The sequence below is a fragment of the Garra rufa genome, chromosome 23, assembly GCF_049309525.1.
Source record: "Garra rufa chromosome 23, GarRuf1.0, whole genome shotgun sequence".
NCBI classification, from domain to species: Eukaryota; Metazoa; Chordata; class Actinopteri; order Cypriniformes; family Cyprinidae; genus Garra; species Garra rufa.
In genome coordinates this window covers 22,810,418-22,835,711 of record NC_133383.1, presented here as the reverse complement: position 1 = coordinate 22,835,711, position 25,294 = coordinate 22,810,418, and the positions used below count along the sequence as shown (strand labels likewise).

Here is a 25,294-nt window from a genome sequence, read left to right as displayed (position 1 = left end):
TATAGAGAGAGAGAGGGAGAGAGAGAGAGAGAGAGAGAGAGACATCAGGCTACCTCTTAAGCTTTTTAGTAACCAGTAAAGTAAAAAAGAGATTTTTGGTGCTTTAAATTTTGGTATAAAATAATCTGCGAACAGCTATCAATATCAAAAAAAAAAAAAAAAAAAAATCTATTTAATTTAAAGTGGTTTTTTTTTGTTTGTTTGTTTGTTGGTTTTATTTACTCGAGTGTGCTCTACTGTATTGAAGCCCATTTGCGCCACTGAATACAAAAATTTAAAAAGGTTACTGCGACCTTTTATCTCACAATTCTGGATTTTTTTTTTCTCAGAATTGGGTGATACAAACTCACAATTCTGACTTTTTTCTTGCAAATGCCAGTTTAAATACTGAAGGTCTGACTTTTTTTTTTCTTGCAATTCTGACTTTTTTTCTCAAATTTGTGAGATAACTCACAGTTTTGAGGAAGGAATAAAAGAACTGATACTGTACGTTTTCAAAATTGTGAGTTTATATCTCACAGTTCTGACTTAATACCTTGCAATTGTGTATTATAAAGTTGCAATTCTGAGAAAAAAGTCACAATTGTGTTTATATCTTGCAGTTCTGACTTTATAACTCGCAATTGTGAGTTTAGATATCACAATTCTGAGAAAAATCAAACTAAGCTTGTATCACGCAACTCTGAGAAAAAAGTCAGAATTGTCAGAGGTTGCAATTACTTTTTTTTTTATTTTTATTCTGTGGCGGAAACAGGCTTCCATACTACCGTGAGCAGAGTTTTTTTGTGTGAATGCAATGTAAAATTTTCTGAGAGAATCTAAAAACATATTGACATATTTTGCGTTTTTTTTCTATCTCATACATATGTATGTATGTGTGTGTGTATATATATATATATATGTATGTATATGTGTATAGAAAGGGCTCCATAGAGCACTAATAATCCAAATTTGATAATTGGAAACGTGTTTATCTGGATCATTGTTATCCAATTGAATTTTGCTTTGAAAAACTAGCAAAAAAGTAAGATGGATTATGTGATCCTGGATAGCAAAACATGGGATTTCCAAATGCAGATCATTCTGATCCAGATGAAACTTTTTGAACAACCAGCCATATATGATAAAGTTTTGATTTCTGAACTTGTGCATATGTAAATAATACATTTTCGATGCTGTCACTACATCCAAATTGTACATTTCCATGTATATGAGTGAAACAAGAAAAGGAGGTTTTGATTGTGAAGTTGGCAGGTCCAGCTATCCACGAACTCGCAATTCTAATATTTTTTTTCTCAGGCTACGTTTACATTAATCTGGATACATTTGAAAACATTTGAGAGTTTTCATTTTAAAACGCTCTCCGTCCACACTAGCATTTCCAAGCGTTTTCCAAAAGTTTCTCATCCACACTGAAACGTAGCAAATTCGCCTTACTGCACATGCGTAAAGCCTCCAAAATTATACAGACACAATAAGTTTTCACGCAATTCTTCTGGCAGGATAATTTACGGAAATATTTCATCATCCAGTGACGCGTCTATATCGCGCTCATTCATATTTTATCTAAAAAGCAGTTGTCGTCATGTTTTGCAGGACAGCAACTGTGAGTAAATTTTCTGTCATCATTTTAGGACTGTAATTCGAGGAGTGTACAAGATAAATCTCTTTAGCAGCAGTGTGACAGTGAATAGCACAGACACAATTACTGGTGTAAACATAGATATCTATTGGTACAATATGGGTCACATGACTATAAATATGCGCCACCGTTTTCACTACAACATGAAAACGGCTTTTTCAAATTTATCCACTTTGGCCGGAGTTTTTAGAAATAATCGTTTTCTGTGATAAAAACGAGGTTTTCGTGTAAATGAGAGGCCAAACCGCAGGGAAATATCTGCGTCTTCCCATCATGTAAACGGGGCCTCAGAATTGTGAGATATAAACTTGCAATTACAAATTGTGAAGTCAGAATTGCGAGACATAAACTCACAATTCTGACTTTTTTCTTAAAATTGTGAGATATAAAGTCCAATTATAAGGGAGAAAAAAAGGACCGTATATTTTTAGAATTGCAAGATTATATCTTACTTTATTTCTCAGAATTGTGAGTTTATGTTTAGCAATTCTGACTTTATAACTCGCAATTGCGAGTTTATTTCAGAATTCTGAGAAAACAATTCTGAGTTGCGAGTTTGTATCACGCAATTCTGAGGAAAAAATTCAGAATTGTGAGATGTAAATCGCATTTGCGAGAAAAAAAAAGTCACAATCTTTTTTTAAATTTTATTCAGTGGCGGAAATGGGCTTCCATACTACCGTTTTTTTTTTTTTTTTTGTATGAATGCAATGTCAAGTTTTCTGAGAGAATCCAAAACATATTGACATTCTTTTTCTTTTTTCTATCTGTTTTTTTTTCCCCAATCACAAAGTCCCTTTGATCGAGGGGCTCCATAGAGCAGTGTTTTTCAACCTTTTTTGAGCCAAGGTACATTTTTAATTGAAAAAAAATCACAAGGCACACCAACAATCGAAACTGTAAAAAAAATTTAACTCTGTAGCCTATATTAACAATATACAGCCATTCTTATCGAAGTGTCTTGAACAGGAATCAAATAAACACAAAGAAAAAAGTATTTTATCTTTCATATTTCTTCTTCTTTTAAATAAAAGTGCAATTAACAATATACAGTCATTCTTATTTAGGTGTCTTGAATAGGTATCAAATAATAAACACAATGAAAACAGTTTTTTGATCTTTCATATTTCTACCTACTCAGTGTGAAACCTGGGCCTGTTTGTATGAACACAGAGCTGATAACTTATTAGTTTCCAAAAAATGTTTTAGACCAATTAGATGAAATTGAATAATTTTCCACGGCACACCTGACGATCTCTCACGGCACACTAGTGTACCACGGCACAGTGGTTGAAAAACACTGCCATAGAGCAATAGTAATCCAGATTTGGTCATCTGAAAAAGTGTATCTAGATCATTGTGGCCCAGTCTAAATTTGCTTTGAAAAATGACCTATATGATAAAAAAGATTTTGCATTTCTAAACTTGCACATGTAAATACTACAGTTCAGACGCTGTCACTACATTTCCATGCATATCAAAACATAAATGTGTACATGTAAGGATACTCTACTATTATGTTGATGTAATCAGGCTGAATCTGTTAGAGACTATGTTGACTCTGTAGAAGTCACACGTGAATCTTTTTTTTTCTCCAGGAGAAACATTTGAAACTCAAGACATTGAAGCAGAATTCTCCATTTACTTTTTATTTTATTAATTTATTTTCTTAATTAAATTTCTTCATTTCTTTCCTATGGTTCCTGTGTTCTCATAGTCATTTAATTTCCACAAGCAACCCTTGAAACGTCATAGCTTGACTTTTTAAGCATTCAATTTCGGTGTTATTTAGCTGGACCTGCCATCTTCGTGATGAAAACCTCCTTCTCTTGTTTCACTCATATTTAATTTTCGGTTTCAAAGGTGCGTCTCTGGCATGCCTTCAAAGCCCTGGCATGATACTGCGCTGTGTGTGGAAAGCGTAATTACAGTTTTAAGATTACTCCGATGATGGTTCTGAACCGAGGGGGGAGGGCGGTGGTATTACGGTGAATGACAGAGACAAGCATTGCGCTTTACATCATGTGTTAACATCAGCACCCCTTGTAAAACACAGCATTTATGATGATGACAGTTATTGTTTCTTGAGCTGTTGTTCACTTTCGCTGCATGTCGTGTATGGATTGAGGCTATACAGGATTAAGGTTTTGATGCCATCCAATTTATTGGAAAAACCGTCTCTTGTTTCCCATCCTTATGAAGGTTGGATGAGCATTTGTTACTAATGGAACAATGTAGGTAATTGGCAGGCCTTATATGTGAATCATGAACAATAGATTGTCAAGAAACAAAATGAAGAAAAGTAAACGGACAGCGATGAGAACATGCATTTGTTTTTATAGACTAGATGAATCATGGTCATCCTGTTTTTAGCTAACTGATGTTTTATTAATAGGCCCAGGAATTCCACAAAATGCGGTAAACGCGTTGAACGGTGGACCCACGCACTTCCGATCTGTCACTGCAAAGATGTGCGTATACTAAACAGGCTGCTGAACATTTTATCCACAATCTTTAAAAAGAATCCGAATTGGTTAATTCCCTCATGGCTCGGTTCGAACATGAAAACGGAGAGTTGAGAGAAAGCGAGAGAACACATGAAAAGTGAGTTGGGAGTTATCCTTTCTCCCTGTGCCCTCCCCTCCCTCTCTTCCAAACAAAGGGAAGGTTATTTTTAGTGACGTTCATTTTTAATCATCTGAGTGTTTGGAGCTTGATGAGTCTTTTCATGTTGGGCTGAGGAGTCAGCGGCCTCTGGGCCCATCAGCTCCCTGGAGCTACTCGCCCGGACCCCAACCGAAGACCACCCAGTAGACACATTTTGTGTAGAGGTACATAATATGTCCAGGCCGATTACCAATACATTGGGAAAATTACATAATTATTTTCAGTATTGCACCATTTTGTTGTAATGGGCCTGTAAGAGCTAACAAGTCTCATGCGTCAGAGAAAAGTAGTTCAGTTTTGGAAAATGGGGTTTTGTGACCTTTTATTTTATTTTCTTGCACTCCGTCTAGCTGTTTTCGATCACAAGGGGTTTCAAAAATGCTGCTGTTCAAAAGTTTGGGATCAGTAAGCTTTTTTTATTTAGTAAAGCCCTTAAATTGATCAAAAGCGACTATAAAGACTTTAAAGAAAATCTAATTCAAGTAAAAGCTGTTCCTTTTGAACTTTCAGTTCATCAAAGAATCATGAAGAAGTGTTACGTTTTCCACAACAATATTAAGATTCTGATTTCAACTTCAGCTTTTCCATCACAGGAGTGAATTACATTGTAAAGTAATTAAATAGAAAAGTTATTTTAAATTGTAATATTTCACAATATTGTCAAATACAGTTAAAAAAGTCAAAAGTTTACATACACCTTGTAGAATCGGCAAAATGTTAATTATTTGACCAAAATCAGAGGGATCATACAAAATGCATGTTATTGTTTATTTAGTACTGACCTGAATAAGATATTTCACATAAAAGACGTTTACATATAGTCCATGAGAGAAAATAATAGTTTTATAAAAATGTATAAAAATGACCCCGTACAAAAGGGGGGTAAAATCTTTTGGAATTTGAAGATCAGGGTAAATTTAACTTATTTTGTCTTCTGGGAAACATGTAAGTATCTTCTGTAGCTTCTGATGGACTAAAAATATGATATTTAGGCAAAATAAGAAAAATATACACATATTTGTTCAAAAATGTTTAAAAGTTTTCACCCCCAGCTTTCAATGCATCGTTTCCTTCTGAAGCATCATTGAGTGTTTGAACCTTCTGCTATAGTGAAAAGATAGGTCTCAAAATTGTACAGTCATTGTTGGAAAGGGTTCACATCCAAATACACAAAAATGCTTAAAAAACAAAGAATTTGTGGGACCTGAAGAATTTTTCTGAAGAACAGCGGGCAACTGTTCAGGACAAACAAGGGACTCATGAACAACTATCACTAAAAAAAATTATAGCCATGTGGATCATTCAGGTAACAACAAAGTATTTAGACTCAAGCGTATGTATAATATACATATAATATAGTCCACAAGAGAAAATAATAGTTGAAATTGTATATTATATGTAAACATATTTTATGTGAAATATCTTATTCAATTCAGTACTATAAAAAGTAACAAAAAAAAAGTTATTTTGCTAAAATAATTAACATTTTGCAGATTCTGCAAGGTGTATGGAAACTTTTCACCTTAACTGTAATAGCATAAATAAATCTGTGTAGGATTTGACCAGATTACATTTATGCCGTATTTTATTTATAAACTGCTACATCTGAATGGGTTCAAATGCAGTGACTAAATATCTGTTGTTGTATCAGTAGCAAGCTGCTGACTGTTTACCATTATCGCCCTCAGAAGTTCGGTAGTTTTAAGCTTTTGTCTTTGTGTTTGCATATATGTGAGTCACTGTGCATTTGTGGCATGTGGTTCTCAGCCGCGTGGTAAGTGGGTTTCAGTCCGTCAGAGTTCAGGAATGCATAAGTTATCTCCAGCCCTTAGCTAATTAAATAGCACTGATAAGAACATGAAACAACACTCTCTGAGCCCTTAAGATAATCTGGGTGCACTCAGCAGGTCTCGATGACCGTAACTCCACAGACACACACAAACACACACACACATTGAAATGACGACATGGCTTCTATTGTTTTTAATTAAAGCTCAATATTAGTTACTACAGTTCACATGAAATCAGATTTTCACAGATCACTCCTGTTGTAACAAAAATTACTCAAATTGCCACAAATTGCCACCAGTTGCATGTTCTTTTAAATAATATAATTTACTCACACCCAAGCCAGGTGTACAGTGGTGTGAAAAAGTGTTGGCCCCCTTTCTGATTGATTTTTTTTTTTTTTGCATGTTTGTCACACTTTATTGTTTCAGATCATCAAACAAATTAAAATATTAATCAAAGATAACACAACATGCAGTTTTTAAATGAAGGGTTTTTGTCTATGTAGGGAAAACAAAATCCAAACCCACATGGCCCTGTTTGAAAAAGTGTTTTTCATTCAGGAACAAATGAGAAAGAAAGTAATTGAGATCTATCAGTCTGGAAAAGGTTATAAATCCATTTATAAAGCTTTGGTACTCCAGCAAACCACGGTGAGAGCCATTATCCACAAATGGCAAAAACATGGAACAGTGGTGAACCAGGAGTGGCCGGCCGACCAAAATTACCCCAAGAGCACAGCGATGACTCCAAGAGGTCACAAAAGACCCCACAACAACATCTAAAGAACTGCAGGCCTCGCTTGCCTCAGTTAGGGTCAGTGTTTATGACTCCACCATAAGAAAGAGACTGGGCAAAAATGGCCTGCATGGCAGAGTTCCAAGACGAAAACCGCTGCTGAGCAAAAAGAACATAAAGGCTCATTTCAGTTCTGAAGAAATGCAAAATGAAGACTTTGGAGTGGCCTAGTCAAAGTCCTGACCTGAGATGCTGTGGCATGACCTTAAAAAGGCGGTTCATGCTCGAAAACCCTTCAATGTGGCTCAATTACAACAAATCTGCCAAGATGAATGGGCCAAAATTCCTGCACAGCGCTGTAACAGACTCATTGCAAGTTATTCGCAAACGATTGATTGCAGTTGTTGCTGCTAAGGGTGGCCCAGCCAGTTATTAAGTTTAGGGGCAAACACTTTTTCACACAGGGCCATGTGGGTTTGGATTTTGTTTTCCCTTCATAATAAAAAACTTCATTCAAAAACTGCATGTTGTGTTTACTTGTGTTATCTTTGATTTAATATTTAACTTAGTTTGATGATCTGAAACATTAAAGTGTGACAAACATGCAAAAAAAATTTGAAATCAGGAAGGGGGCCAACACTTTTTCACACACTGTATATGACTTTCACACAAATACAATCTGAGTTATATTAAATGTCTTGGCTCTTCCAAGCTTTATAATGGCAGTGAATGGTGGTTGAGATTTTGAAGCAAAATAATATGCATCCATCCATCATAAAAAATACTCCACATGACTCCGGAGCGTTAATAAATGCCTCCTGAAACGAATTGATGCATTTGTGTAAGAAAAATATCCATATATAAAACTTAATAAACTATAACCTTTAGCCTTTTCTCACACAAACACATCAATTCGCTTCGGAAGGCCTTATTAACCCCCCAGAGCTTTTTATGACAGATTGATGCACTTTCTTGAACTTCAAAATATCATCAGCCATTCACTGCCATTATAAAGCTTGGATAAGCCAGGACTTTTATTAATATAACTCTGATTGTATTCATCTAAAAGAAGTCATATACACCTAGAATGGCTTGAGGGTGAGTAAATCATGAGGTAATTTTTATTTTTGGCTAAACTATCCCTTTAAATATTTCACTTCATTATGCTTCATCTACTGATAAGAGTGTAGAACTCTTTAGTTCTGCTTAACACATTTACCATGTTTAAATGCATTCACTTGTGCACAATTTTCCCTCATAATGAGTGCAGAAAATACGATAAAAGGCCACATATTCAGTCTAGACTTGGTACACACAAATCTAAACCCTAAAAGACAACTTTTTGAGTTTTAAAATAGTTAAAAAAGCTTACTTTATCATTTACAGCATTATTTATAAGTTTTACTTTTAAGGACATTCAGGGTTTAACTTTATGGGAATGCTCACACACACACACATTCTTAAAAAATAAAACAGGGAAAGAGAGGAAATATCCTCATTTTTGTGCAATTACTGAAATTGTAATAAAATAGTATCATTATATAAACTCTAAATGGAGGTGATTTTCCACATTGCAGCAGTGAGGTGAAGTGTAATCGCTGGTTCAAGTTTGTTTGAGTTTCAGCTCCATCAGCCTTTTGTTGCTTTAGTGTGGCATGAGGAAACTTTAATACCCGTGATTCTTCAGTAGTGAATCGATAATGAATATAAACCTTGTGAATTCTGATCCAGCTCTGTGACATTTACATTTAAAGTGCTTAATCGCTGATTTGTGAGGGTTTATGTCTAGGTTGCGGAGCTTTTTCCCATGTAAGAAAGCCTTTTCTGCCTGTCTTAAATTTCCACGTAAATGAAGATAAACGTCGGCATTTCATGGCGCATATTTCATACATAAAAAGATCAGTTTCAGATGGCGGCGTATTAAAATCAGAGTTCATGGAGCTCACGGAAAAAGCGTTCCTGATACATATGTAGGCATTTTTCACGTTGATTGTGTTTACTTCAGTGCAAAGGGAGGTTTGATTTGTCGCAAATTTAAACCAAAAATCACCATCTCCATGAATAAATATGCTTGCAAAATCCACCAAGACCAAACAAAGAGGAAATTTAGCATTTGTCAGGCCTCATAACCGCTGCAAAGAACACAAAATATTTGCGTTTTCGCTTGAACCACTACAAGACAAAGACTGTCAGTTCTTTCAACAAGCAAAGCTGTTTTTTCCTGCGGAGGGAAGAGAAATGCATTCAGCTCGTCAACTGGTGATCACATCACAGAGAAATTTTGACATGTTCAAAAGCCTTTGAAAATTCAGTGTAGTGTAGTCAGAAACAGATGTGGCATGTTACGTTTGCTTCCATCAGTAAATTGTATTATGCTGAGATTTGATTTTTGTCCTTTGTTATTCTGGGGTGGTCTTGGTAACGGTCGCCGTGCTTCGTATGTCTCAGCAGGGGTCTGACAGCTCTCTGATAGAAATGTCTTCCGTTTGGACTGAGGGAAAACAGTTGGGATCTGCAGGGTGGCAGGATTTGAGGTTAACGTATCCATTTGCTCAAGCTGAAAGAAAACACAAGGAAGATAAAATGCGCCGTTGTGCTCTTGTGAAATTAACAGGGCCGTTCTCTACACTTCTGACTACATACATCATGACCATTTTCTACACTCTCTTTGACCCTGCTAATACTGACAGCCATTTGCAGCAGCCAGAAATCATTCATGTACAATGAGAGTCTGCGATTTGAGCCGACATGAGCTTTTTTTAGATGGCGTGTCAAGTAAAAAGTACTTTGAAAATGCGTCTAGAGATCCCTGGATTTGAATGCAGGAACCCGTCCTGTGTGAACAGCTCCTTCAAGCTTGAATGTCTTATGGATATGATTAGTATTTTATGAAATCATGCTAACTTGTTAAATTGACAGCCCTTGTTTATACATGTGTGCTCATGGTTGTTAAACTTAAAGGAGAAGTTCACTTCCAGAACAAAAATTTTGATAATTTACTCACCCCCTTGTCATCCAAGATGTTCACGTCTTTCTTTCTTCAGTCGATAAGAAATTGTTTCTTGAGGAAAACATTTCAGGAATTATCTCTATATAGTGGACTTCAATGGTGCCCCTAAGTTTGAACGTCCAAAATGCAGTTTAAATGCAGCTTCAAATGGCTCTAAACGATCCCAGCCAAGGAATAAGGGTCTTATCTAGCTAAAAAATTTACAATTTATATACTTTTCAACCTCAAATGCTTGCCTTGTCACAGTGTACTCTGTATATTCCAGTTCAAGACAGTTAGGGTTTGTTGAAAAACTCCCATCTCATTTTCTTCTCCAACTTCAAAATCATCCTACATTGCTGCAGAAGTACAGACCCAGTGTTTAAGAAGATCAAATGCCCTTTACAAATAAAAGTAAAATGTCGGTGTCGGACGATTTTGAAGTTGGAGAAGAAAATCAGATAGGAGTTTTTTGACCCTAACTATCATGAACCGGAATACACAGAGTTTACGCAGAGCTAGACAAGATGAGCATTTAAGGTTAAAAAGTATATAAATTGTCAATTTGTTTAAAAAAATAACTGGTCGTTTCGCTAGATAAGACCCTTCTTCTTTGGCTGGGATCATTTAGAGCAAACTTGCAGGCACCATAGAAGTCCATTATATGGAGAGAAATCCTGAAATGTTTTCCTCAGAAAACATAATTTCTTTGCGACTGAAGAAATAAAGGCATGAACATCTTGGTGAAGTGAAGTGATCTTCCCCTTTAAAGCAGTTTTAGATTTCTTCTTTTCAATTGAAACAAAAGAGTGTGAAACTTATCAACCATTTATCGGTTATAGGCCAAATGAATATTTTATCATTATCTTTAGAGAATGTCCTTGCCTGCTTTTGTCAACTTAGAAAGATTGTGCATGAATATGAAATTATCTCCTTTTCATTCGGTCGCATTATCTTGCCAAAAACAAACTATAAAGCCCATCCAGGGCTCATGGGAAGATGTTGTGTTGGTGTGAGTGAAGTGGAGGTTTGTTGATGAGTGAAAGGGGAAAAACAGAGTCTGGATTCAAAGCTTCCGACGGCCTTAGAAACTCAAGGGCGGCCCAAAGTCACTCCAGCTCTGCAGTGCAAGTGTAAAGGAGCCCTGGGATTCAAACCCGCCAATGAGAAGCATCAAACCAGCACAGAAACCCGCAACGCCTCGGCATGTAATCAGGTCGACCACCTCTAACCTTTATCTAAATAGTGTGGGGTGATTTTGTTAAGCAGTCACAATGTGGTTGAACCAGGAAAGAATGCCAGATTGCCCTCCTGTGTCTTCGGTCAGACACAATTAGGTAAATACATCAGAGACAAAAGGATTAAACAAGTCTCTATAAATAACTAAACATACAGACAGTGTGATAAATCCAGTTCATCTTATATGGTCCGAGAGTGTGTGTGTGGTCATCATAATTCACAGCGACGGGTAAATTGCTTGGTTCGATGAGCAGCACAATGTAAACACTGTAGGCTGCGTGTGTGTTTTTCACCAAACAGTGATGAGTGAGTTTTTGTTTGATAAATTAAAGCGTCTGATTATCAGATTACGATATTTACCCTCAGTCAGATTCCACATGTTAGTACCCAATGAAAAGGCCAAGATCACATTGACTTTTGTTGCATCTTGGTCATGTGTGTTTGCGGTGGCGGACGGCTGATTGAGGCCTAAACTCTGTGTGTTAATAGATATGTGTTGATCCACAGATCAGGTGCTTTTGCTCTCACATGATTTCATTTTTCTTTTTCTGTGTGGTTAATTGGAGTTTTGCTTGGATTTCTCGGCCTGATGGAAATGTCAAGCTTTGTACACTTAGCTTGAGGAGAGTACCTTTATCTGTTATTTGTGAGGTAAATTTTCAACTTCAGAACAAGACTCTGTCTCTGAATAGAGCTAAAATGTCAGTCTGCTAAATGCCAAAGTTTTCTTTCCTCAGGAGGATGGAGGTATAGGAGCTTTTAAGTGCTGTGTTTCAGCTTTGGCCTTGGTTTGACTGAGAATGTACCATAAAATACTGAATAATTGTTTGTTATGTTCAGTTATGTTTTTATGGAAGTGTTCATATATTTTGATATGCTGTCATCACATACACACTTTTTTGTTTTTTGTTTTCTGTCAAGGTCTTAATTTTCCGTTGATGGACTCTTTCTATTACTTTTTTTTTTTTACCCATACAGAAACATTTTTTAGTTTCTCATTAAGACGTTACTAAGTATTTATCAAAGAAACAGTTTACCCAAAACTGAACATTCTGTTTCAGGTCCATGTGACTGACATAATTTTTGATGGGACAAAGTATATTATATGCAGTGTTGGGCATGTTACTTTAAAAAAGTGTTATAGTTACTTATCACAAACAGTAACCGAGTTACATCATTATAAAAGTAACTAATTACCAGGAAAAGTAACTATTGTGTTACTTTTTAACATAAATGAACAGATTTAAAAGAAATTTAAAAGAATGAACCAACCAAAGACAGTAATGGAGAATTATTTTTGGTACATTTAGTTATTGCGGAGCTTGACAACCCCAGTCTTCATTATTTTGTATCGTATAATCAGTGATGGGAATAACTGCGTTATAAATAAACTGTGTTACTAACAGCATTACTTTTTTCAGTAACGTGTAATCAAATGCTGTTACCTTTACTGCTCTCTCTCAGCCATAGGACTTGCAAAGCTGTTCATTGCATCAAGTTCTTCTTCTGAGGTAAATTCTGGCTTATTCCTCTCGGTGCGTCTTCTTCCAGAAGCGATAAGTAGCTGAGATGAACTGGATGAATGTTCACGTTTGTTTACAGAGGTGATGTGGGTGTTTACCTACATGTCGGTGCTTTTCACATGAAAGTTTAAATTTAGAAAAGCGGAGCCGCTCGTGGGTGTGATTGCATTAGAGATAATGAGTTTAGATGGGAAAACTGGACCTCGCGTTGCTATCATATTTTATTTACGTTTCTGTGAGAAGAGGTGACAGATACAGAGAAGGGAAAGAGCGCACCCTGTTTATTTTCTTCATTTTACAAAACCACATTGTTTTGTTGTTGTTATGACTATACACAAATGAAAGTAGACCCTTTGATGTGTCAAACTATACCTTATTCTTATCTGTACAATTAAAAATGACTAAAGTATTTTTAGTTCTTTTTGCAGTCATCAAGAAAAAATGAGACAGACCACTTTGGGGTCTTTAATCCCAGAGGGTTAACCAATTCACAAAACATGCTTAAGAATAAAATTCTTCTTAACTGCTATTTTCGTTTTACTTTCTATTTTAAGAATAAAATTTACAATGTTTTGTATTCCCCAAGTAACATTTCTTGAGGGACCATTTACTCAAAATTTGGTTTTCCATTCCTCTGTGTTACTTTTCAGACAGTTACCATTCAAATCCACATCAAGCTAGTTGTGACATAAATAGTGTGCATGCTTATTATTATCTGCAAACTTTGCAAAAAGAAAGACTGAGGTGGTTTTCATTGAGTTGATCAGCAGGTCTTTGGCAAGAACCTTATTTAGGACTATGGGGGTGCCATTATTTTTGGTGCACAGCACATTCTGCGTCAATGATTTAAAATGGCTGCACTCTGTGATCTACTGGCATTACCTGTTGCTGTTTTTACCACAACACAACTCGGAACACACAAGCCAAAAAAATAAAATGCTGATAAGAGACTACAATGCGACTTTCGGATATAATTTTCAGTCGAAGGGAAACAAGAAAAGTGATGTAAGTCTTCTCTGTTTTCCTAGCGATACGAAGGGAAGAAAAGAATGAAAAGATGCCTGTGGACAAATAAAACATCCTAAAGACCTGCGTCTGTGTTCTTTTCACTTTAGCCCTGATGCATCTGAGGCTTTTAGCAGACCACAGCTACTGAAAGAGCTTACAGGTGGTGAAAAAAGCAGTGAAGACATTGTTTTTTTCTCTTGTTGTCCTTTGAAAATTACAACCAAAAGCCAATGTGGCATCATATCAGTATTTTATTTTCCAAGTTGTGTTTTCCGAATTGTGTTGCGGTAAAAATAGCAACAGTTAGCACCAGTAGCTCACAGAATTCAACCATGCACTTCGCACTTAAAATAATGGCACCCCCTATAGTCCAATAGTCCAAAATATGTATAAAATGATATGATTTTTTTTAACAATGTAAATATTTAATGGATTTTATACTACATATTTTAGTAAGAGAAATTACTTACATTATATTATGCCATACAAGTCTTAATACCGGGGGTTCCCTTTAAGAACTTCATAGGAATTTGTAAAGAATTTCACTTACTGTAGGAACATTCTTACGGATTTCTTAGAATTTCCTAACTTCTTTAAGAAGATTTTCCTGAATCCAGCCCCTGGTCTGAATACATAATCCAGGTATGAAAATGATCGAGTCTTATTGACTCAATGATCCGGTCACAGCAGTTAACATCTTGCTGAAGGGATGAATAATGATAAATAATGAAATTTTATTTTGTTTCTCACACAAAGCAGTTGTATGACCTCAGAAGACTTTGAATTCTTGCATGGATTTATTTTATGATACTTTTTGTGTCCTTTTTGAAGCTTGATAGACTCCATTCATCATAATTCAAGTCAAGCAGGCTTTTATTGTTATTTCAATCATATAAAGTACTCTATGCAGAGTACTCTACATACAGTACTGTGAAATGAAACAACATTCCTCTAGCACCAAGATTCTATGCATAACAACATAAATTAAAAAAACTGTAGAGATAACACTAGACAGATAACATCATTAAATAACATCAAACAACAAACCAATACAAGGTCGCAGAAACACAAAGCACTAAAACCCTATAAAGTGCACACGTCTGAGCATAGTAAAATTGCGTAAAAAAGAGCAACCAGTACAATTCTTCAATGTATCTTCTTTTGGTTTTCACAGAGGATGGTCATACAGGTTTGTACTTTCAGATTTTACTTTTGTAGGCAAAACGTGATCCCCACATGTGCTCATTTTCATCACATTGGCACGCAAAACCATACATATGCCCTCTCACACACTCTCCTGAACCAAAGGCCATGTATGTTTACATTTTGAGTAAAAAATGTATGAACAAAAGGGCAGTTTCACCATCAAACAGGCCTTGCGGTTTCATATGCACGTACACGCAGGCAAATATCAAACTGTCAATCTCAGTTTCCATGGAAACCATCATTACTCATTTGTCTGTCACTCACTGTCTCTCTTTCTTTCTCCATTTCTACAGGTTTGGAGATGATAGGGGCTACATACTCTACCCTCAAATAGGGGATCGTCTGGACCTCGTCTGTCCTGCCACGAGTCCATCGGGGCCGAACTCTCCCTCTGAGTATGAGTATTATAAACTATACCTGGTATCTTCACGAGAGCAGGCCGATAGGTGTGAGGTGATGGGCGCCCCAAACCTGTTGCTCACCTGCGACAAACCCAACAGCGATATGAGGTTTACCATCAAATTCCAGGAGTATTCGCCCAACCTGTGGGGTCACGAATTCAAGAACTTACGAGACTATTACATCATAGGTAAGTGTGTGTGTTCACCAATATCACAATGACTCGCTTTTGCATCTAGATATGCAGAAGTTGGCAACACATGGTCCAGGCATATTGTTCCTTGGTGCTCAAGTTGATAACACAGGTTAAAGCCCAGCCATGATTTAATAATCAGTTTTTACCCTATTATAATTGTTCTTAAAGATAGTTCACCCAAAAATGAAAATTACCCAATGATTTACTCACCGTCAAGCCATCCCAAGTGTATATGACTTTCATCTTTCAGATGAGTAGAGTTAGAGTTATATTAAAAAATGTTCTGTCTCTTCTAAGCTTTATAATGTCAGTAAATGAGTGTTAAGATTTTGAAGTCCAATAAAGTGCATCTATCCATCATAAAAAGTACTCCACACTGCTCTGGGGGATTAATAAAGGCCTTCTGAAATGAATTGATGCATTTTTGTAAGAAAATTATCAATTTTTAAAACTTGAAAAAACCATAATCTCTAGCTTTCGCAAGAACCAAGTTATGTCTCCACTTGGCTTATATTGAAATCCTCAGACAGTTGACTTTTACAAATACTTATTTTGTACATCTAATTCATGACCAGTGTTGTGTTTTGCACTCTCTGTGCTTCCATGTTCGTCACTTCTCGCCATTTTGTTGTGTACTTGTACGAAAATTAGCAGAAGCTAGATATTATGGTTTATAAATGCTTCGATTCACTTCAGAAGGCCTTTATTAAAGGAGAAGTTCACTTCCTGATCAAAAATCAATAATTTACTCACCCCCTTGTCATCCAAGATGTTTTTTTCTTCAGTCGTAAAGAAATTATGTTTTACTTCTATGGTGCCCCCAAGTTTGAACTTCCAAAATGCAGTTTAAATGCAGCTTCAAAAGGCTCTAAACGATCCGAGAAGAGGAAGAAGGATCTTATCTAGCGAAACGATTGGTTATTTTCAAAAATATTTTTAACAAATTCTAGTACTTAGGACGAATGTAGGATGAATTTGAAGTTGGAGGAGAAAATGAGATGGGAGTTTTTTCGACATACCCTAACTGTCTTGAACTGGAATACACAGAGTTCACGTAGAGCTAGACAAGGTGAGCGTTTGAGGTTAAAATGTAAATGTGTGGGTTTTTTTTAAAGAAAATTTAACACCCTAGTGCTGTGTGGAGTACTTTCTATGATGGATGGATGCACTTTATTGGACTTCAAAATCCTAACACTCATTCACTGCCATTATAAAGATTGGAAGAGCCAGGACATTTTTTAATTTGACTCCGATTTTATTCTTCTGAAAGTAGAAAGTCATATACACCTAGGATGGCTTGAGGGTGAGTAAATCATGGGGTACTTTTCATTTTCAGGTGAGCTATCCCTTTAAACTATCAGCCCCCAAGCCAAAGTCGTCCCACATATTGTTATCTTATGCCCTCCTCAAATGTCAGGAATAATTGATCCACTCATCCAACCCCCAAATAAATTTTTTATACAAAAAAAGACATTATGAAGATGAAATTTGTTCCCACAGCCTAATTAGTTTCCTTCATTTTAGTAAAATCATGGCCATGTTATACAATTCATTCCGATATTTGAAAAGTTAAAACAACGGAACAAATAACTACAAAATACATACAAGGTAACAAATATAATGGAAAGAGTGGCCATGAATTGAAGTCATAGGAACAAATGTCACATTTTGTAGGATTTTATAGCACAAGACATAATTTTAAATGAATTTGAGACCACAATTCATATTATTAAAGGGGTCATCGAATGCAAAACTCTCTTTTACATTTTACATTAATGTGTGTTGGCAGTTTGTGTACACAACCACCATATAATGATAACAATCCACCAAGTGGTATTTATTTAATCTTTAAAAGTAAAATACCCTTTTTAAAATCAGGTCATTCTCAGCTTCTTGTCAGTGTGACGACACAATGACAGAGGCCACTCCCACGATAGTTGATTGACATGAGCGCCTTACCTTAGACCCGCCCTCACCGAGCTGAAACAGTCCGACTCCGAACGCCAATGTGTCGACTCAGGTGCAGAGAAAAATGTCTCCGATTGAGCGATTGAGGTGTTCTATTGTTGGATGTAAAAATGAACATAGCAGTCATCATTTACACCCGACATCTGAGCTGCTGAAGATGCAAAGGATAACGTTACTTTCGGTTTTAAAAGGAAAGCGCCGATCCCGATCTACATATGCATCTATGCTCGTGCAAATCATTCGTGATACAGCTTCACCCACAGCAGAAGTGAGTATATGGGTTTATATGCATCTTTGCAAATGGCAAAATGCAGCTAAATGTGGCTAAAGTAAACATTACGGCTTGTCAAGCCGTAAAGCATTTAAAGAAACATGCAATAGAATGGCTCACTCTAAGAAGGGTTGATTTTGACAACACTAAAAAGAGTGTTTTTGCACTACCATTGAGAAATTTTAACCAAAGTATGTTATAGACTTCTCATTAAGACCCTAAAGAATCATATCAACTTGTGGAAAATGGGCATCCGATGACCCCTTTAAGTATTAAAAATAGAGTTTAAAGCCTACAAATTAGGATTTCAAGGAAAGTGATAATTTCCGCTATAAAAATGATTTGAATGGACAAACATTTTTAGGAAATATTTGCTAATTACCCGAGTGCAATAATACCACGCGTCAGCCGCAGCGGTTTTGTCCCGTCAAATTTACCTCACAGTTGCTCCGCCAATAGATGATTCCATCGATAAAACATACAATATGTGTGCGTGCTACTGTTTGTTCCCTAGGGAAATCACTTTTAATTAACCTAAGTTGGCAGTTGTTAATTTCTACAATATGCCTGTAATGAGAAAGCGAAAGACAGAGCGTTGGGTGCTGTGCGGTTTTGCACACGCTTGTGATTATGTGGATCTTAATTGGCTGTAATGGGCCTGTGAGACTCAAGGGCATTTAAGAGCAGCTAGACACAACAGCCCGACCAATGGCAAACACACTGTGCATTTCCCTTCCCAAATATCCGTACGGTGTCTGCGCTGTGATAAATCACGGATGTAAACTGTTTACGTGTTTTAATATCGGATAAAAGCACCACTTATTAGTGTAGGTTTGTGTGGTTTGGTCCTGTTGTGTGAGGCTGCGAGTGATGCTTTCAGCCGGTGCTTGTTTCCCCTGTGATCTGCACTGTTTGAAGCTGAGATCTTCTCCCTGCTGAGTGTGTATCAGAGTGTATCAAACGCTCCGAGCTCTTTTGTCAAAACTTTGATCACTGGGCGCTAACTGAGTTCCCAGGGGAGCACTTTACCCTAAAAAGCGTTCAAAAAACCCACTGCATTAGAATCGCTCTTTCCAAAACCTCTCCTTTACCATCTCCCAAGCACATTCTCGGGTAGTCAATAATTCACAATAGTAGTGTGAGCGCTTGCCTCGTTTCATCACTGTTTGAGTTAATGGTAAAATTATAAGTGTATTACCATGGACCTACATGTATGGCTTTGTTTGCCCGTCCTACAGCTACTAATTGATATTTCGACTTTGGAGCATCAGTGTGTGTGTGTGTGTGTGTGTGTGTGTGTGTGTGTGTGTGTGTGTGTGTGTGTGTGTGTGTGTGTGTGTGTGTGTGTGTGTGTGTGTGTGTGTTTGTCACACTGGATTAGACTTGTGGTAAGGGGTTGTTAATTATTGAAAAGGTCTTGTTGGTTTATTTATCAAGGTTAAACTGAAATATTAGAGATGAACCTTACTCCCACCCCAACCTGATTTGTGTGTGTGTGTGTGCGTGTGTGTACACAAATACATAACCGCCCTACCTTGATGTCACAGTGGGATACTGCAAATGAGTGGCACGATGCAGCAAAGTGAGAACACTCCTGTTATCAGTAAAAGTACATTGTCTGCAAGTGAGCAACATGATTTAGATTTAGATTGAAGACGTGGATGTATACATAGATTTAAGATTCAGATTAAAACTTTTACATTTAGGCTTTTAACAATTAAAATTAAGATCCAGATTTAAAATATTTAAGATTTAGATTATTTTAGATTTGTATTTCAATTAAAAGTTAGATTTAAGGTTTAGATTACATTTAGCTTTAACACTTACAGTGCCTTGCAAAAGTATTCAAAAGTATTTTGTTTTTGTTTTGTTGCAGCATTATGTTAAACTGCTTTAAATTAGTTTTCCCCACATCAATTTACACTCCATACACCATAATAATGACAAAGCAAAAAACAGATTTGCAAATTTTTACAAATTTATTAAAAATAAAACACTGAAATGAGTACATTGCATAAGTATTCATACCCTTAACTCAGTACATAGTTGAAGCACCTTTACAGCCTCAAGTCTTTTTGGGTATGATGTGACAAGCTTTGCACATCTGCATTTGGCAATTATCTGCCATTCTTTGCCTCACCTTTTCACCTCTCAAGCTGTCAGCTTGGATGGGGGCTGGCTAGTCTCAGCCTCAGACGTCACGCCCATGGAACGTTGGCTAAACGTCTGATTCATAAGGTACACTTAACTAGAAACACTTTAGGAATGTCGAAGTCGTCATCTGGTTAGTTGAATTTGACCGGAATTCCAGGAGACGCGAGTGTCGCGTTTATTTTCGGTCCGCCGGGAAACAAAGCGCAGACTGATTTACTCGGCGTTTTGCTAAAAGGTGCTTATGCAGACGCCATTGTTGTTATACACATTTGCGACGTTCGCGAACAAATTACTGACTTACTGCTTGTTCTCCCTCTTCTTCGTTATCTTTCAATGCTGGTTATTTCAATGACTGACTTGTTGTACGCCTGTCTGTTGTTGTGGGGGCATTTCCACGCACCGAAACGTGACGCTGAACGAAACGAACTGTGATTGGTTGTTTGACATGTCGATCAAACGGTCTTATGGGCAGGCCTTGGCCAATTAAAGCTGCCATGAATTCCAGACCTTCAGCCATCAGTCTGAAGGTCTGGCTACGCGAGACTAGGGGCTGGCAGACATTTTCTAGAGTCCTAGTTGTTCCAGTCGTCTTCCATTATGGATAATGGAGGCTACATGTTTCGGTGAACCTTCAATGCAGCAGATTTTTTCTGAACTCTTCCCTAGATCATTGCCTTAACACAAGTCTGTCACTGAGCTCTACAGGCAGTTATCTTGACCTCAGGACTTGGTTTTTGCTCTGATATGCATTTTCATTTAGACCTTTTCTGAGAGGCGTGTGCCTTTCTAAATCATACTCATTCAAATGAATTTGCCACAGTTTAACTCCACTCGAAGTGTAGTAACATCTAGAAGCAATATGAATGCTCCTGAGCTAAATTTCGAGTGTCCCAGAAAAGGGTATGAATACTTATGCAATGGGATATTTTCAGTTTTTTATTTCTAATAAATTTGCAAACTTGTTACAAACCTGTTTTGTGCTTTGTCATCACGGTGTATGAGATGTAGATTGATGTGGAAAAAAAGTAATTTAAAGCAGTTTAACATAAGGCTGCAGGATAACAAAACGTACCCAAAAAAAAGGAGTATGAATACTTTCGCAAGGCACTGTAGAATTTAGATTTTAAGATTCTAATTTAAAATTTGAATTCAGATTTTTTTACATTTAAGATATAAAATTTGCATATTTTTTAAGATATAAATTCATTTTAGAATTGTGCTTGCATTTAAATTTTAGATTTAAAACTGTACATTTAGTTTAAACGCTTAAGATTCAAATAACATTTAAATTTTACATCTTTTTAAGATATAGATTAATTTTAATTTTGTGTTTAGGATTTAGATTCAAGACTTCACATTTAGTTTTAATGCTTAAGATTGAAATGACTTTCAGATTTAACACAAGATTCAATTCAATTTACTATTTAGATTTATTTGTCAGGTGTGTAATTGGATTTTAGATGTAAATATAATATTTTGGTTAAAGAGACTCGCTATCTCACCACTTGGATGTATTTTATAATTTAAAATGTTTATTCACAAATGTTTACTGTTCGGAACATACAGCAACAAAAACCCAGTTGTTAAAACTGGTCAGTTTTTGTTGTTAAACCTGGGATGCCTTTTTGCAGTACACAACATTTGGCAGCCCGTACTTACTTGCAGTGTAGAAACGTGAGAGTTTGTCCCAGCTCGTTCTGCACGATAAAGCATGCCATTGCATTACGTACGTATTTTTAGAGGCAACGTTTAGCATACCTTCCTGCACAGTTTGAAGCAATGTCAAAATTAAAACCGTACTATTTAATTTCACCCAGATGCCACTACTCTCTGAGTTCCAAAGTTCAGCATTTGTGGTTGTGTGTTTGTGTGCATGTTTATGTGTGTCTGCCATGCTGAGCCAGTGAGTTTGCCGTCTGATGGCTATGAGTAGTGACAGGTCCCTCCCAAACTAGGTCAGCAATCAGAGCCCCGCGCCACACTACGGTTGGTGTGTAAACCTGTATGTGTGCGTGCGTGTGTGTGTGTGTGTGTGTGTGTGTGTGTGTGTGTGTGTGTGTGCATGTACCGTGTGTGTGCATGTACCGTGTGTGTCACAGCATAGAGTCTGTGTTTATCCCTGTGAATGCGTCCGTTTGAATTTCCAGCTCTTTTTCGATTTCTGCATCTGTCGGCTTGATCTGAGTGATCTGTGTGTGTTTGTGTGTGCGTGCTTATATTCTCTTGATAAAGATCACGCTGTAGGTCTCAGGTTAATGGGATATAGACGGTTTAACACAGTGATTCATTAACCTTCTGGCATCTGCAGCTGTGCTTAAAGTCATTAAGTACACAAAAACACACACATATACATGAAAAACAAAAACCTTGTGTAATTGTAAAACTATTCAAAGAGAGTCTTACAAACATATGATCTTTATAAAAACCCTACGGACTCTTTGGCCGGTGTGTTTATTTCATCATATGAAGAGTTAATTAGATTTGTACATTACTAAACTTTCCACACAGCTCACTATAATGCACGCAGTGGCATCAGATGTAACACACACACATACAGCAGAAGCAGCAGGGGTGAATAAAGGCTCTTTTGATGGATGGACGTGTGAGCAGAGGGAGGGAGATTACGGTGTGAGGGATTGTGGGAATTCTCCTCACCAGCTGTTCACTACAGACAGGAGAGAGAAGATGAAGGGATCGAGGGACGGATGAAGAGAATGAAGTGAGGGAATGGAGAAATCGGATGGTTATGTAGGTGGAGGCTCTGAGGAGTAGAAATAGAAATAATATTGAATATAAACACACACACTGGCTACCCTCACAGAGCAGCAAAATACAGTTAGCCTCGTTTTAAACGAAGTTACTATTGAGAAGTTTTGTTTTTGAAAATGTTGAAGAAGGTTGCATTTATCAAAATAAGTTTTTACTATTTAAATGCATTTAAAATGGTGCTGTCAAATGATTCATCTTGATTAATCCCATCCAAAATAAGTTTTGGTTTACATAATATATGTGTGTGTACTGTGTATATACACACACATGCTGTATACTTTTTAAAAATATTTACATAAATATATTTTCATTCAAATAATTAGTGTAATATATAAACATATTTTATATATAAACATAACATATTTTTCTTTTGTATTTACATATTAAATATACACAGTACACACATTTATTATGTGAACAAAAATATCTTTGTGGAAACCAATTTTTAATATTTACTAAAAGGGATAGTTCACCCCAAAATTAAAATTCTGTCATTAATTACACCCTCATGTTATTTGTTCATCTTCAGAACACAAATTAAGATCTTTTTGATTAAATTCGGGAGCTTTCTGACCCTGCATAGACCCTACAACTGACAATAATTTTTTTAATAAAATGATTTGTTTTCTTTGCGCACAAAAAGTATTCTTAAAACGTATTTCACAATTCATACTTTTTTTTTCTCACAATTGCGAGTTTATAATTTGCATTTTACTTTTTTCTCAGAATTGTGTAATACAAAATCACAATGTTGACTATTTTTCTCAGAATTGTGAAATACAAACGGGCAATTCTGATTTTTTTTCTCACAACTGCAAGTTTATATCTCACAAATCTTTTATACTTTATACTATACTTTATACTTTTTTTCGCAGAATTGCATATTACAAACTCACAATTCTGACTTTTTTTCCTCAGAATTGAGATACCAACTCAGAATCAGGACTTTAGTTCACAATTTTTACCTTTTTCTTACAATTGCAAGTTTGCATTTTGCATTTTTACTTCTATTTCTTAGAATTGCATAACACAAACTTGCAATTCTGACTTTTTTTCTCAGAATTGAGATACAAACTCGGAGTCACAACTTTATTTCACAATTATTAATTTTTTCTCACAATTGTGAGATTACATTTCGCATTTTCACTTTTTTTCCTAAAATTTCGTAATACGAACTCACAATGCTGACTTTTTCTCACAGTTTTTTTCTCGCAATTGCAAGTTCATTTCACACAATACTGACTTTATAACTCACAACTGCGACTTTATATCTCGCAATTCTGACTTTTTAACTCACAACTGCGACATCTCACAAATCTTACTTTTTTCTCGCAATTGTAAGTTTATTTCATATTTTCACTTTTTTCACTCACTATGAAAAAGATATAATATGGCCGAAGCAGGCGGAGTATTATCAGAAATGAGTTCCCAGCTAGTTTAGCATTTGCACGTGCTGCGTGATATTACTGCTCCTGCTTCGGCCATATTACGGCAGCAAACTTCCTTGACTATTACGCCGGAATGGAAGTGTAGTTCCTAATCTTATAAGCCTAGAAAATCACATCTTTACATTTTCCGTTGGTCTTAGTACACGATATAACTACAGAAGAGTCAAGTTTTAAATAGGACAAATATGGAAACTCGTTGGTTATTTTTGAACGCGATGCTATTGGTCTCATAGGATTCAATGATCTATGCTAAGCTATGCTAAAAGTGATATCGGCAGAACAGGAGAACGGCTGAATGGATTTCAAAACGGTAAAACTCAACTTATTAACTCGGGGGGAGTTGGAGAATGAGCCTATTTCCAAAAAAAGTGGAGTGTTCCTTTAATCACGATGGTCGTGTGAACAGATTAATTTAGAGTGACACCTGTTTAGTAACTACGTAAATACAGTCATTAATCATCTGTTTGAAAGCAGCCATTCACTATGAGGCGACTTCGCTTATCAAAACATAAAACACGTGCATATACACCTATAAATTACTCACATATACATGTATACTATTGGATGTTCAAATATATATATATATATATATATATATATATATATATATATATATATATATATGAAATCCACGTGCACACTAATATGAAATCCACACCAATACATCTTATGTTAGTAATGAATGCATATACACTTGTGAATAACTTGCGTATACACATAAACTTGACGCGTGCATACACCCAGACACACTCGCTTATACATTTTAACTCGATCCATGCATATACACCTACAACAACACACGCACATACATATAAACTCGCTGCATGCAGACACACCTATACATACTTGCATATAGATATAATCTTGATTCATGCATATACACCTATAAACAGTCACGCATACATTCACACTCAATGCGCGCATACACACCCATAAAACTATGGATCCCGCAGCGTCACCTGCAGGAGAAAAATAATCAATCCGTGGCGACGGTTTTGCAGTTCATCCCCTCAGTTTATAAACCGTACTCACGAATTCTTAAACTGTTCACTCGGTTTAATAAATCGTGCCCACGGATTGACAAACTGTGCCCACGAATTTCCAATCCGTGCGCTCAGATTTTGTAAACCGTGCCTTCGGATTTTGAATCCATACCCACAAATTCATAATCCGTGCGCACGCTTTCGCAATCCGTTCTCTCGGGTTTGTAAACTGTACTCACGGATTTGTGGCCCCGCCCCCAGATTCAATCAAGCTACCTGCTTATAGGTGCTGGATGCATTGTATTG

At 36.4% G+C, this 25,294-nt stretch overlaps 1 protein-coding gene across 1 annotated transcript in view; it reads left to right on the top strand.

Annotated features, from left to right (window-relative positions):
* Positions 1–25,294, top strand: part of efnb3a (ephrin-B3a) — a 68,678-nt gene that overhangs the window by 8,108 nt on the left and 35,276 nt on the right. Inside the window, exon 2 of the mRNA XM_073829895.1 lies at positions 15,094–15,389. Within this exon, the coding sequence (XP_073685996.1) occupies positions 15,094–15,389 (296 nt within the window). The remainder of the gene's footprint in view (positions 1–15,093; positions 15,390–25,294) is intronic.